General features: G+C 47.9%; 1 protein-coding gene across 2 annotated transcripts in view; it reads left to right on the plus strand.

The window, feature by feature from the left end:
* The window catches only part of LOC124297487 (zinc finger protein Xfin-like), a 38,761-nt gene extending 34,530 nt beyond the window's left edge, over positions 1–4,231 (plus strand). For both annotated transcript variants that reach the window (XM_046748582.1, XM_046748584.1), the window contains exons 8-9: positions 921–1,134; positions 3,888–4,231. In XM_046748582.1, the coding sequence (XP_046604538.1) occupies positions 921–1,134; positions 3,888–4,112 (439 nt within the window). In that variant the 3' untranslated portion in view covers positions 4,113–4,231. The remainder of the gene's footprint in view (positions 1–920; positions 1,135–3,887) is intronic.
* Positions 4,232–14,186: the final 9,955 nt, after the last annotated feature.

Genomic DNA, 14,186 nt, shown 5'->3' on the forward strand with positions numbered 1-14,186 from the left:
ATATATACCTGGACGCGGGCACGATGATGTACGTTTCATAGGCGCATGTCCTTTCCGCTATCATAATAGTCCGCCTGTGATACGTCAAGCAGACGCGTTGCGTTGTTCATCCCCAGCGCTTTTTAATCCTCCGACTACACATGTTGGTACGTAACCGGTGAAGATATCTTCGATAATTTGCTCGATCAGACGCGTCGCGGGTCGTTAATAACCGTATATTATGATCACTCGTCTCTCCGGTTCGTACTACGTGTATGGATTGTTGTATATACAATAACAAATTGTATCCGGGTGAATACGATATGGTAACGATCAGAAATTATCAAATTAAATTGCTCTATCGATTAACATAAACTCTTCAGGCATATTGCGAATTGTCGACCGGTTTAACCAGCTGTCATAAATTGCACGGATCATGACTCTCGAGATATTATTATGCTGGAAAGGTTTAAAAAAAAATGAAGAAATACAACCTTTGTGCGTTGCTTAAAATTTACTTAATTACTGTCATCTGAGGTTAACTGTTACCATTGGAAATCAAGAAGTGACACGATCTGTATGGCTGACATGATTGAATACTCGTCGTACTTGTGCAGAATGCGATGTAGGTACTTCTCGATCAATTTCTTTTTCTGTTTGTCATATCGATTTCTTGCCTAAGAATTTGAATAAAAAATCAACGATTCCTTCAAAGGTTAATTAATTCCTACGCCAATCTAATATTCATTTAATCCAACCGACAATCCATTTTCGTTAACTCAAACATCAACGACCCATATTTTTATCTAATATGAAATATAGTAATAGAAAAACATCCTCAAGATATTGTCACATTAATGTGACGGTAAATTATCCACGCCTGCCATCCTACGTAATATCGCTTCTGTACCAATCTGCCTAAATTCAAGGACGTGTTTCAGACACCAAAACTATCACGAACGTCGAAGACCCATCGAAGACGAGCAGGACGGCGCTGCTGGGAAAAAAGTTTTGGATAAAAATTTTTACCACTGTGCTTATACCGGCTGCGAATTCAAGACCAAATTAAAATCCCACCTGCATCGACATCTCCGACTTCACACCGGCTCCAAGCCGTACAGATGCGCCCATTGCCCCTACGCCAGCAACAACTTCGTAAGCATGTTGTTTTTCTATAATTTATACTCGTACTCCAGGTTTTCAGCATCCTGCGAATTCGGCACAATCGTGATGTGGTGACGGAAGGACCAAAATCGAATCGTAGTAGCTAGTATATCCAGAAATCCAGAAATTCAAATAGCTCCAAAGTTCGTTGACTTGAAAAGTGAAAAGTCATTGAGTTTCAACATTACAGATTTACTGTAAGTAAACAGTAAATCATACGTTGCATAGAAAGGCAAAGAATCATTGCCATTGTTAGGAGAATGAGACGAGTCTTGGTAACATCGATATTTAAGATTTGACTAACGAAAAGTTACGACAAGGGGTTGAAAGGAGTCGCGAGGGTAGATTGACGAGGAACGAACGGTGGTAAAACTTTGAGTCAACTTTGGATCGCGAACGAAAAAGGAAATAGTAAGGTAGGTATTTTATGGGTTTGACGTCCTTGGCGACTTCGGGGACGGGCGTAAATTAGATGCCGTGAGTCTTAACCACCTTAATGTTTGGTCCGCAGTGCCGCAAGAGATAAGATAACGAGTTAATTGTGCTCCGTGGCGAATGTGCCCGCACACGTACGGACGAATGAACGGATGAACGAGTGAACGAGGGAACGAACGGCAATCATACCGCGCACGTCCAGTATGCTAATGCTCTTTGAGGGTTTCGTTGCGATGCGCGCTGCACCGCGGCGACCATGTCTTTTTGATAGCGACATAAACTCGATCCGGTGGCTCCCCCTGTCCCCTGCCCCCGCTCTTCCCGCCACCCCCTGACCCTTGATCGCCGCTCTCCTCTTACGTACGAGCCAGCGATCAGGAATACGTACTCTACCAATGGGATCGGCGTACTTTGCTTACAATCCGGCTGCCGGAGGAAATTGAAGTGCGGGTGACTCCGGAGTCATGTCTCCATTTTGAAATCACCGTATCGAGAAAAGATTTTCAGTGAAAAAAGTCAGACTCACGACGTGTAAGAACAAACATTTTCTACGAGTTTGTCCAGTCTTTTGACTTCTGGTACTCCTTTTCACTGCGGTATGGAAATTAATGTATACGGGTTTTTGAGTCATCACCGAATACCTCGTAAAGTATCGGCTTTCGGCGATTAAAATGTTACCGAATTCGATAATTCCTGAAACGATACGCGAAGATTATTCAAACCACTGCTCATCGATCACACGGATAAAACTCTTTCGAAATAGGCTCCAATGTTGAAACTGGACATCCTTCACTGTCTCCAATGTGACATTATTTGATATGGCGGTAATCCGCGTGAATTTTGTCGGCGTAAAAATCGTCGATGCCACGTTTTATCGTTGGCGTAGTAAACATGCGCCGTCTACTCGAGGATGATTTAATCTCGAGGAAAAACTCTTCCGTACAAGGATCCCGTTGAGTCTGCGGAGTCTGACGCGTTTCGCGATGAACGAGACCGGGGTGCAAGGGACAGGGCGGACATAAATTTCGAAGACACGCGATCGTCGCCTGATCGCCCGAGGTGTAAGAGTTCGATAAATTTCACCGACGAAGTTTCATCGCGGCCTGAGCCAGGTGTTGTAACGAACACCAAGCTCGCACTCTCAGCGGTTGTTTGCTCAGTATTTTAATAAGGAACGGGGCACGAGCCGTTTAACGGTCCCAAGGTACGCTGCGTCGACGAGATTACGGAAAAGCCACTTTTCCCTCGCCCTCTTCATCCTCCTTCTCATCCTTTTCCTGATTCACTCCGAATCCCGCCGAGACAAACTTCCACGAGTTTATACGATACCGCGAAAAACGGTGGCAGCGGTGGGATGTCTGGTTTGTTTTCTTCCACTTTCGCGAGCTTCCATGGACTCGTGCCTCGGAATCCGATCATAGAGGCCTGTCCAAGACCAAAAAAACAATCTTCACGACCCGGTGGATTAAACCTGGGTACGAAGGCACTTAGTCAACGGTCTCTTCAAGACTTGCACCGCAATTCTTATCCGGCCTCGAAGAACGAAGGGTAGTTAGCAACGGTGCGAGGCGGCGACTCGGGCGGTGCAGAAGTAACACATTCGTTATCTGCTAAATTGGAATATTTACCGCGTTAATTACAGTTTATACTCGGCACGACTGCAACGATCCAACCTGGAGATTTTGGATGTAAGAGTTATCGTATTAATTATTGCGTGCGCCGAGGTCTTCGCTTATATTTTATTTTTTTCTTTCTCCTTTTTCACGTCATTTCCTTTTCCAAAATTCCAAACGAAAATGTAAAAGTGTCGAAATCGTTAGAGAGAAATATGTAGAAAACGGGTGAATTCTCTCGTTTCCTCTGCTCTCAGAAAAGTATCCATATTTCAGTCTGCGCACAGATACTAGAGTGGGAAGATTTGCCTAATCAATTCAATCACCGGTAAGATAGAGTCTCGTTTTCGAGAATATCATTGACCCCTGCAGACTTTCTGCGGGAGTACAGAACGCTTCGGGGACACCCGATAAGACTGCTTTGAATATCGCGTACGTGCTCGTGTGCCTCAACCCACACACGGGTCGTGACCATACACAGGGTGGATTTGAAAACGGGCAAAGATACGTAGAAACTCTGCTGAAGCGGCAGAAAGGGGGGCGGAGAAGGCAATCGAGCGCTGGGATAAAGTATAACGAGACCGTCTCATTCCGTGCCTTCTAGATGCGTTGTTTTTTTCTCCCCTCGTTTTCTCCCATTTTTCTTATTCATGTTCTATTCTCGTTCTGTCGGGATCTCGGGATGCCGATGCTCAGGAGAACCTCAGGAAGCACGTGCTCTCGACGAGGATTCACCCCGGGAAGTCGATATACGAATGCACGCACTGCGACACCTTCAGGACGAACTTTTCGAGGGAACTACGAGCCCATCTTCTTCAAAAACACAACGACAATTTCCCGACCCCGGAACTCGCTGCTAGCCACGTCGCCTCGATGTACAATCCCGAATCGGGTTCTCCCGAAATCCAACCTCAGGAGTAAAATAGTGCCTGAGAATCGAGGGTGGCAGAAAATGAGGCTAAGTAAGAAGAGAGCCAAGAGAGATAAATTTTTTTTACGTTTAACAGAGTTACCGATTTCAATAAAAAGTGTACCGACTGCATCGTGTGTTTGACATTGTATGAAAAGAGGTCAAAAATCAGGCACCCGTGGTTTCCTTCATCCTTCACTGCGGCTCGTCGCTTTTTCAATACAGCAGCGACGTGTATTTTAAGAAATGATTCAAAGTCCACGCGGCGGAGTGAAGAATTCCAACAACAAGACACAAGCCGTAAGTATGTAGAAAAAGTAGATCCAGCCGTCTGTTGGGACGAATAATTTATCGGCTAATTAACGAGGATGTCCTTCATTACGAGCGGCTGCAGCCCGAGGTGGAGGTCGGTGGGGCAGTTCGCGCGGTCCCCGGCATTATTTGGCGACCGAATATTTACGACTCCGTCCTACGGATCGCTTGGTAGGCCCCTCGATGCCGCTCCAAACTGTTGCAAGGCCCTGTAATGATGTGTCCGCTGTCGACCGGTCGCGGTGTTATACTGATTCAGGTCTCCAAGCCGGAATTTCTCCCCGCGAACCTTCCTCGCTTATACGTTCTGCTCTCCTGTAACTCTCAAGCAACAGCAACAGCAACAGCAGCAGCAGCAGGCAGCGAGAGACGCAACCAGCCAGTGTAACCGACGAAGGTGAATCGCAGATCGGTAAAGTCCCATCGCCTCTACAACTCCCTCTCATCCAGCGTGGGAAACAGCTAAGACAAAGGTATCGGCGCTTCGATGTCGCGGTAAGCCTTCTCCTCCAATTACCCACTGCCATGCGGTGGAAAATTTATATATTACCTCAGCATTTTTCTTCTCTCTTACGGTGTTCATCCGACGCGAGATCATTCGACATTTCGATCTCGAGGTGATGACGCCTTCGGTTGCTTCTCGCGCAGTTCAATTTCAATAAATTATACCTTTGTCATGGAAGATGGACCCGTTGCGGGTGTCCACCGGATGAATTCGAGTGACTTAAAATACCTACTCGGAATTGATGGGGATGCAGCAGCGTGTAACGATCCGGGAGTGATCATTGGTACCAGGTATCCGCAGTGCGACTTCGGTGTGACGACCTTTGCTGCGAGCGGAGCAGCGACTCTGTTAATTGCTTTTCTTTGTCTGGAATGTTTGGAAGTGAAATTAGTGGGAAAGATTGTAGGTCGGTTTTATGGCCTTGGTGTTATTTTTATTTATTTTTTCGTTGTTTCTTTCTTTTCTACGCTTTTTATTACAGCAACTTTCGTGGAAATAAATGCAATATTGCCCGAGACAGCAGGCAACGAGTTCTTTCCAGATTTGACGAATATCATGGAATAGCGTGAGCTGGCGGCTGGCTTATGGATCCGTGGGCAAAAGTAGGCGTCGAACGAATACAGCTGGTAGGTAATATCGTGGTGTACGGTTTTACGAGCGCATGAGTCAAAAAATTTAATTTCTTGGAGAATATGTTTTTTTTAAACCAATGAAAACACCGTCCCACCATTACCTGACGGCATATGCCATCTTTGCCGGTGATTTATTGGCGGTTCCACAAGACGTTTCCTACACGCCGCGGGCGAAGATACATGCTGCTGCGGGACATGTTCGGACGTTGGGAAAAACGTTGGTTCGTTCCTGAATACAAGTATCGAAATTATGCGTCGGCCCGTCAGGCGTTGACCCCGAGTTTTTTGGGGTCCGGTGACGAGCAGCCGTGTCCGAACGTTCACCGTAACTAGTTTCCCGATATTTATAACGCCGTTGAAAAATTAAGGAACAAGATCTCCGCCGGCTCTATGGTCTACTAGCACTACGGACAGCTGTAAGGCGCGACGTGATGCAGCGTTAAAAATCCGAGTGGAACGCCGCGGCGCGTTCCTTAATGAAGATATAAAGACGTTTGCCCTCTCGGAGCCGCGTCGGTGTCACCCTGGAGGAACGAGCCTCCCTTACGACACCCGACTCGTGATCCTTAGTCTGTAAGATCCGCGCAGCGACGAAATTCTGCGAATTTCATTACCCCAATTACACCTGGTGGTAATTTCACGGTTCGCAACCTGCTGACGCTAAACGCGGTTCTCCGTTTATACAGGGATCACTGTTGGATTTGACTCGAACGTCAGTTTTTTTTACTTTCCAGCAGAGATATTATGCTGCGATAAACCGAATCAATGGACTCGGGCGGCGATGAATATTTAGGAACGTCAGAGAATGGAAGAGACGTTACGATGTCGAGTTTTCAAAGAGGCCAAAATTTAGTTAATAGAATTTTAAAGTGTAAGAAGTCGAAATATGGAATCTTATATGAATGAATAACAATACCGAAAGCTACAGCATAGAATCGTCGGTATTTTTACAATTGCCTAGATCTTAAAAGTCAATATTTCAGGCGACAGAGTTTGGCATTCTAAAAATTCCACACTCTTACCGTTCTATAATTTTTGAATCTCTCTACATTTTTATCCACACTCTTGGATAAAAATAGATAGAAATCGACAGAGGAAGGCTTGTAAAAAATCTAGTGCTTGTTTGCATAACTTCAGAAAATTTATCCAAAGAAACTATGTAAGTATGTAATGTAGATTTTTTCGGTTTGTTAGAAATTAAATCTCCATCGTTCGGGAAATTGTTTGTAAATAAAAAATTAAAAGAAGTCACATATTTAAAGTTACTCACACGATTAGTGAGTTCCGTCTAAATATCTTAACCAGACTAATTTAGATACCGAATTAGGGAAAAATTTTGGATAAATTTCTCATCTCGAAAACGTGAATAATTCAAGGAATTAAATTTCAAGTAGCTGCGGTCGTCCCTTGATCCTGACCAGTGCGAAAAGCTCGCAAGCTGCACTTCGCAGTCGCAGTCCTTGTAACAGGGAGAGGAAACGTATCCTTAACAAACACACGCGAAGCACTCTAATCTTCGCTCCGATCACGGACCGCCGGCGAGACGCGCAGCGTCGACCGTCCGTCGTAAAATTAATAAGCGGTCGTCTCACGGGGAGTATAAAGACGTCGTGATCTCGGGGGGGCGCGAAAAAGGGCCTGAAGGAGGCCTTTCGAAGCGTAAGTATTAGCGGGACCGCAATGCATGCAACTGGGAGTCGAGGAGTCAGTTGAGGACTCGCGAGGAGAGATCGACGCGTCGCGGCGTCGCGACGAGCCGAGGACGAAAAGGACGACTCCTTCCTCCGGCTCTTTGATATATGCGGTGCCTCGTTCGGTAATTAAGATGGCCGTTGCGGTGAGAAAACTCGCGAGGGTGTAGCACGTACCCCGCTGCTATCGCTGCGTGACATCCCTCCCTGCATCTTGTACCGCGGGACTAGATTTAGATGAAGTTGTTCTAGCCCAGGTTACACCGGCATAACTTCACCTTTAATCGTTCCTCGATTGTTTCTACCTGCAGGAATCGGCGTCGTTGGTTTTGGATCACGATTACTGCGCGGTGAGTTCATCGTTGCTTGTAGGATAACCTCAGAGGTAAGTTGACAATTTTAGTTTTGTATTTTTCTTTTTGAATTTCGAACGATTCGCCGAGTTTTTGTGAATTCAATTCATTTTTCCCAAGTAACGACTGCCCGGCGAGCTTCGTCTCGCATCGATCGTTACTAAAAAACCGTCTCTCCCTGCATTGAAGGCACCAATAATTCTCGCGCTGTTTGAGAACGTGAAACTGACGTCCAGACGATCTTTCTCTTATTATACGCGTAATTATAAATTCAAATGAATTACGCGACTCGCTGATGGTAGCTGGTGGATACGTACAAAGGTAGGTATTAATGCGACTTCGAGATTACATCCGATTTACATATTTATGCCACTTGTATTTGTATAGGTGGTTTCTACATCCATACGACAGAACGCATACTCAATCAGCGATAACTATCGTAAACCGATCGTCATGTGCCGTTGGCAGGAAATAACAAATTTCAACGAACACTGTACCACGCCAGATCGACTCGTGTGAATGAAATTTCTTCTCGTATGTACAGGCGAATGGTACCTCCGTTACACGTTCGTGTTGGTACCCTTATAGCGGACGTGACAAATTCAATTACCAAACTTACATGTACACGCTTTCAACTTCTCTTAATTCATGCGCAGCTGACGTGAAGACGTACAATCATTGTGCAGTCTGCCTTTCCAGGATACCAACACATCCCGCTGTTTATTCATGAGATTTCGTTTAGACGCCGAAGGAAGAACCGAGTGATTTTGTCTCGGCGATTATCACGTATTAAATTATAAATTCGTTGGGATCGGCGATTCCGCCACAAGACGTGGATTCCAAAGGATTCGATAAAGCGGTCATTGCTTGTTCCGAGCCGATCGCGGACATCCGAGAGGAAGATCCTCGGGGCGAAGTCTTAACCGATGAAAAAGGGAGGAACTGCACTCGAAGTCCAGCGAGGTGGAAGGCGACAGAACGGAGAGAAGAGCTCGGCCGGCAGGTGTAACTGCGAGGGCGGTGCGTGCGCGAAGAATTGGCGTGCAGGAGCAGCCGAGGATCGGCAGGAGGGTGAAGGGAACAGGGAAGAGGGAGCAGGGCCGAGAGGATTGATGGGCATCGCCGTTAATGCCGTTTGTGTGTAGCGGCAGCGTAAGCGTCTCTCGCCTTACAGTAATTAGCTCGACAAACGCAGGACGTCGGACTATCAATTCCTGCGGGAGACCGCGGTCTCCCGTATCTCGAATTAAAGATTCGATGCCTCCAGCTGTCCTGTCCGCGTGCACTTCACCCTTACCCGGAATGCAAATATATATTCCGGCCTCTTCGGTACACGGTGCTCTTATCGAAATACCACCGCACATACACACGTCCCGTTTCCCAGGGCCCGACGACGACGCTCCTGGAACCGCCTCACGCGTGCCCCGCCCGCGGGGAAAATAAGCCCACCAAAAAGAAACCCGCCGCCCGCGCTATCGACGCGAATATCCCGGGTAAAACGGGGGTCGCGTTGAACCCCGACGGTGACGTCGTGAACCCCGTGCTCGTGGTCAACCGGTTTAATTAGACCGATGTAACTGAGAAATTCTGGATGCAAGCGCGGCTCGAAACCGCCCCAAGGCGATCCGGAATGGTCTGCGTTTAGAAACCGCCGCACGATTAGTTGAATAAATAAGGCTAGCTTTCCTCTTTTCCTTCTCAGTGCGGGATTTTTCCCACACTTGGAATATCGGCTCGCTCGAGAATATTTCATGCGTGATGCGGCTTTTTTGCCAGACGGCAACGCTGCTAATTAGTCCCTAACCGGAGGAGTATAATATTCAGATAATTAATTGCTCCGAACAGTCTTGAACTGGTTAATGCCGCCCCGTCGATATTAATCGTGCTTCGTTATTATCCCCTTTATATACCACGGAATATGTAAATACCAACTACGTTTTTATATAGGTATACATACCCTTGCGAGTTTCAGGAAATTTTTCACCGCGACGATACGCGACTACAACTGCAGCCGTTATCGCTATTGAAAATCTCGCCAAATTGGCACGCGAGATTCAGTGCTCTCTTTTCAACTCGTACGATATTTTGCAATTATTCGGTAAATTACCGATCACTTCGGAAATCATCGCAGAATATGCAGAATACGTTCTGCACGTGCCCATATTTTCTCAAATTATCATTTCTTTCGCTGCTACGCATATAGCTATAAACTCATTCGTGCAGATGCCGAGCAACTCGCAACACGCGGTAGGAATAATTCACCGAGTGGTCATCGTAAAGCAGATCGGAACTGTGTAGAGAGAGAGAGAGAGAGAGAGAGAGAGCTAGCTCTTGGGTAAAGGGGGTATAGGTTTATATACGCAATCTACTTGATCTACACGATTTATGGATCAAAGAGAGTGCAGGAGGCCTTGGCGCGGAGTTCACCTTGAACCTGAAGTAAGCTGAACGAGGGAAAATCTCTGTGTCACGACTGGAACCACAGTTCCTGCACGGCTAAGTCGCCGAAGCCGTGCAGCAGCTCGTAATTATCGATGCCTACGGATTGACCAGAATTAGTCTGCGAGTCGGAGAGATTTACAGGCCGCGATGTTAGATCCGAGATACACGCAAGGTGGGGGCCACTTCGCCGAAGGAGGAGTCGCGGTACTGCAAATCCTACACAAGACTATTATTCCCCTCGGCTGAAAGCGTATCTTTCCTTCTCTCCTCTTCTCCTCCTCCTCCTCCTCCTCCTCCTCCTCCTCCTCCTCCTCCTCCCCCACATGCATGTAGGTACCTTATACCTTATACCTCGTCGAGATTTCTATCTACTTCGTTTTTTCTTTCGCTTCTGCGGCTCTACCTCCACTCATTAAAACCTCGCTATTATCGCTCTTTCCGCGCTGACTTTGGTCCCGAAGACGCGGGCGTCTTGCACCTGCACCCTGACGCGAAAAGGGGGAAAAGCTGAACGAGGCGAAATTCATTTCGGCATTCTCTAGCGGTTTCCGCATATCCTCTTCCCACTGCTAATAATTTCCGGGCATCTCCGATTCAAGGACCCCTCCGTAATTTCGTTCGCCGATATCGAGCATCCCGTTTTACACGCCTTTAGCGTGCCGCTAAGATCAGCTACAGCTGCAGGGTGCGTGCCGACGCGCCTGCATTCGGATCTCTGGTATTTTCACCCTCCAGCCTGGGTTTGGTCAAGGGCTGATGCGGCCGCCTCGGTCCGCCGCCATATTACGAGAGTGGATATTTATGATTGAAACAAATCAAACGTTATCAAGCATACCGGGACGGTGATAAAGAACACAGAGGGACGCCGAGGCATCCGACCTTCCTCCTTCTTCTACTCTCATCGGCTTGTGGCAACGGACCCTTATCGCTCCTGCCTCTTGACTCGGAGCAGAGGATAGCAAGAGAGGCATGTATTCAACGTAGAAGCTCGAACTCGGAGTCTGGAATCGTTTTGTAAAACCGAAGAAGAATTCTTTACGTAATGTTTATGAAGTATAATATTTATTCACACTGCTAAGAAGTTTTGTCGGGAAATTTTTTTCAAAAAATTTCACTCCGACAAAATTGAGTCGAGCAAATTTTTGATTCGACGGTTTCCCAGTTCATTTAAATTCACAACCGGTTTAACATTTAAAATTAAGTTTTTACCTTATTTTCGATCATTTTTCATCTTATTGACTACACTGACCTCACAGTAGGATACAAAATCACAGAATACTTGCTTCTACTGACTTAATAATTCTGGTGGACAAAAACATGCGGAAAAATGTATCCAAATCGCCTGAGGCACCAGTTTCGCAAGACCTTAATCTCGCCGGGTGATTTCGGTATTCAGTTTTTTGCGTCGATTCGCAGAGCAGAGGGGGAAACGACAAATCACGATCTGAAAGGCCATTGGAAGTGTCGCTCTGACATTTCGGAGTTGGCTTCCCAGGACCAAGAAGAGATCGCAAAGATCTGAACCCCTCGCTTCCTCCGCCGTGCAGGAACACAAATACCCGGCACTGTTACGCGGTTACAGGAACATCTGCAGGCACCTCGCCCGAGTCTAAAAACGTGAAGAATTCCGAAAACGCGGCGGATTTTTCACCGGCACATCCGAACTTACCCACACCAGGAGACCTCGCGAGCAGTGATGTAGAGCCATCGTTGCTCGCATCACGTCGATCCGTTCTGGGCCCTCGGGCCCGGACCAGCTCTCCGGCCGCTCCTCCCGAAGGTCCCCAAATTCGACGAGGCGTACACCTCGGGACGTACGGCCCCGATATTCGGCGGTGAAGCGCATGAGCAGATCTGTGAAACACTGCGGCTGCGATCGGCGGAGCCGGTTGATTTGTAGTCCGGGGATTCGCGGCTCTTCGATGCTTTATGAACCGATCAGTTTCGGCTTCGCGGGACCATAAACGTCAGCGGTCCCAAGGCTCGGGCATGAGGCGATTCGCTCGAAACCCGCGGCCCACGTCGAGGCGCGAATCACCCTGAGGCGAGCGGCCGCGTGTGTGTCTGTCCGTCTGTCTGTATGCGCTGGATCTGAACGAAATGCCTCGAAGATCTCGACGGTCCCAGGAAAGTAACGAATGGCCCGTCGAAGACGATGCGCCGTGCGATACCGGGAGCCTTCTGCGTCCGCAGCTTTCGTTACTTCGCTTCGCCTTGCCTCGGTTAGGCTCACTTAGCCGCGGACTGCCGCGACTCTTCTACGCTGACTCCCTGCCCAGACGATTCCGATACCATCTAAGGCCCAACTACGTCGCCGCTTCTCCCCGTCCCGAAGACCTTGACGATCTTACCGATTCGGCTACCGCGGGGTTAATTCGGGACCGTATCTCAAATTGTACAGAAATTATGTGGCTTGGTTCGGGTCCGGTACCAAGGAGGGCGATCAGGGGTCCTAAAACAAATACCGATTCTGACATCGATCATCGCCTGATCGGGTCACTTGGGCATTGAGATGCCAGAACTTCCGCACAGCCAGTCACTCTTATTCGTGTTCTGGTACAATCGTGCAATTTTTGTAATTCAGATAGGGTGATAGAACGGTCTCGGCAGACGCCGAATACTTTCTCGAAGAGAAGAGAACGACGTCGAGGGTGACTATAAGGAGGCCGAAGAGGAAGACGAAGAGGGAGGGAACACGAGCAGAGGAAGCAGAAGCTTCATCGTCCAGGATAAAAATCAGACTAACGATAAAACGAGGAAATTCTCGCAGTAGGCCTGCAGACTGGGACAAGCGTCAACGGCCATTACCCAGGTCGTAACTAGCGCTGGGGGTCGGCGTTAATGGGGCGATGAATTTTTGCCCTGCCATCTCAGCCGAGGATTCGCGGTTCCGGATGCGTCGAGCCACGTGTAAATCCTCCGGGTACACCACGTGTAGCGGGCCTTATAAGGCCCAGTCGTCCCCGGGCAGCTACACCCAGATAGGATAATGGGACGGCGAACTTGCGAAACTTGCGGAACAACGATCCGCAGACACGGGCGGTGGCCGTCGCGTCCGGCGCCGCTTAAAGAAGTCCCTTGACCGCCGTGTTACGCCGCGACGCGCATCACTGCTAATAGCGGTTCATTGCAGTCAGGGTTCACGGGGTCCCCGATTACAAGGTTGCCTGGCTACTGGCCGGGGAAACTTTCGCGCCAATTCACGCACTTTGGACCCTTAACAAGCCTGGATACCGTGCAGTGATTAACAAACTGCTTAACGCAGCCGACCGACGACTCAAAACCCAAAAGCACTCCCGTGAAAACGGCCTAGTTGTACAACCAGTTAGCGGGGAATGGACGTTAGCTCTTGGTAGTTTGAGAAGAGTGGTGAATCGTTGCAAGTGAAATTGGAAACTGTTTCTCAAATTTATCGTATTGCTTCGCTAAAAAACGGCTCATCATCGTTCCAACTTTCATAGTGTACCAACTGGACTGTAGTAACTGGTAGTGGACCCACCTTTCCATTTCGTCAAAACGTTGATAACGGTGTCCAGTGCTGAAACGACATTACGCCATAGTTGTACTAGAATCGTGAGATGAAGAATAGGAATATTTCCATGAATCCATCATGAGGAAAAGATTGTCACTGGTATGTACAACGTACGTTTGCCCTGAGAAAACGGGGCGATATCCGTCGTCTGAAAGTATCATTTGGTCGAATCGAGGGACTGTTTCCCATAGCGTGGTGTCGGTACCTGCTCCTGGTTAACACGGAGCACGAAACCCGGGCGTCGAGCTAATCTTTGCCAAGGGCACCCGGAGTCCCCCCCGCCATCCCGAAAGACGAAAAAGTGTCCACTCGGTTCCCCTGGACGGCCATTTCTTAGCCGTCTATCGGCTATTTATTACATACGGAGCTGAGAAGACCTGCAGCACGTCGAATCATATCTCATACGTGTGTATACGTATATAGTTATGTACCTGTGTGTATACCTGCACATGTCTAACACACAGACGCGAATACAGGCCGAGGAACGATCACGCTGTACGTGATGCTGGGCGATCGGGGGCCGATACGAATGACGTATTTATGGGCTTTCGCGTCATTAACATTACCTTATGCTAATCGGATGCGTGTATCGGACGATATGCTCTGACATCGAACCGG

This window comes from Neodiprion virginianus, chromosome 2, assembly GCF_021901495.1.
Source record: "Neodiprion virginianus isolate iyNeoVirg1 chromosome 2, iyNeoVirg1.1, whole genome shotgun sequence".
In the NCBI taxonomy this organism is placed as follows: Eukaryota; Metazoa; Arthropoda; class Insecta; order Hymenoptera; family Diprionidae; genus Neodiprion; species Neodiprion virginianus.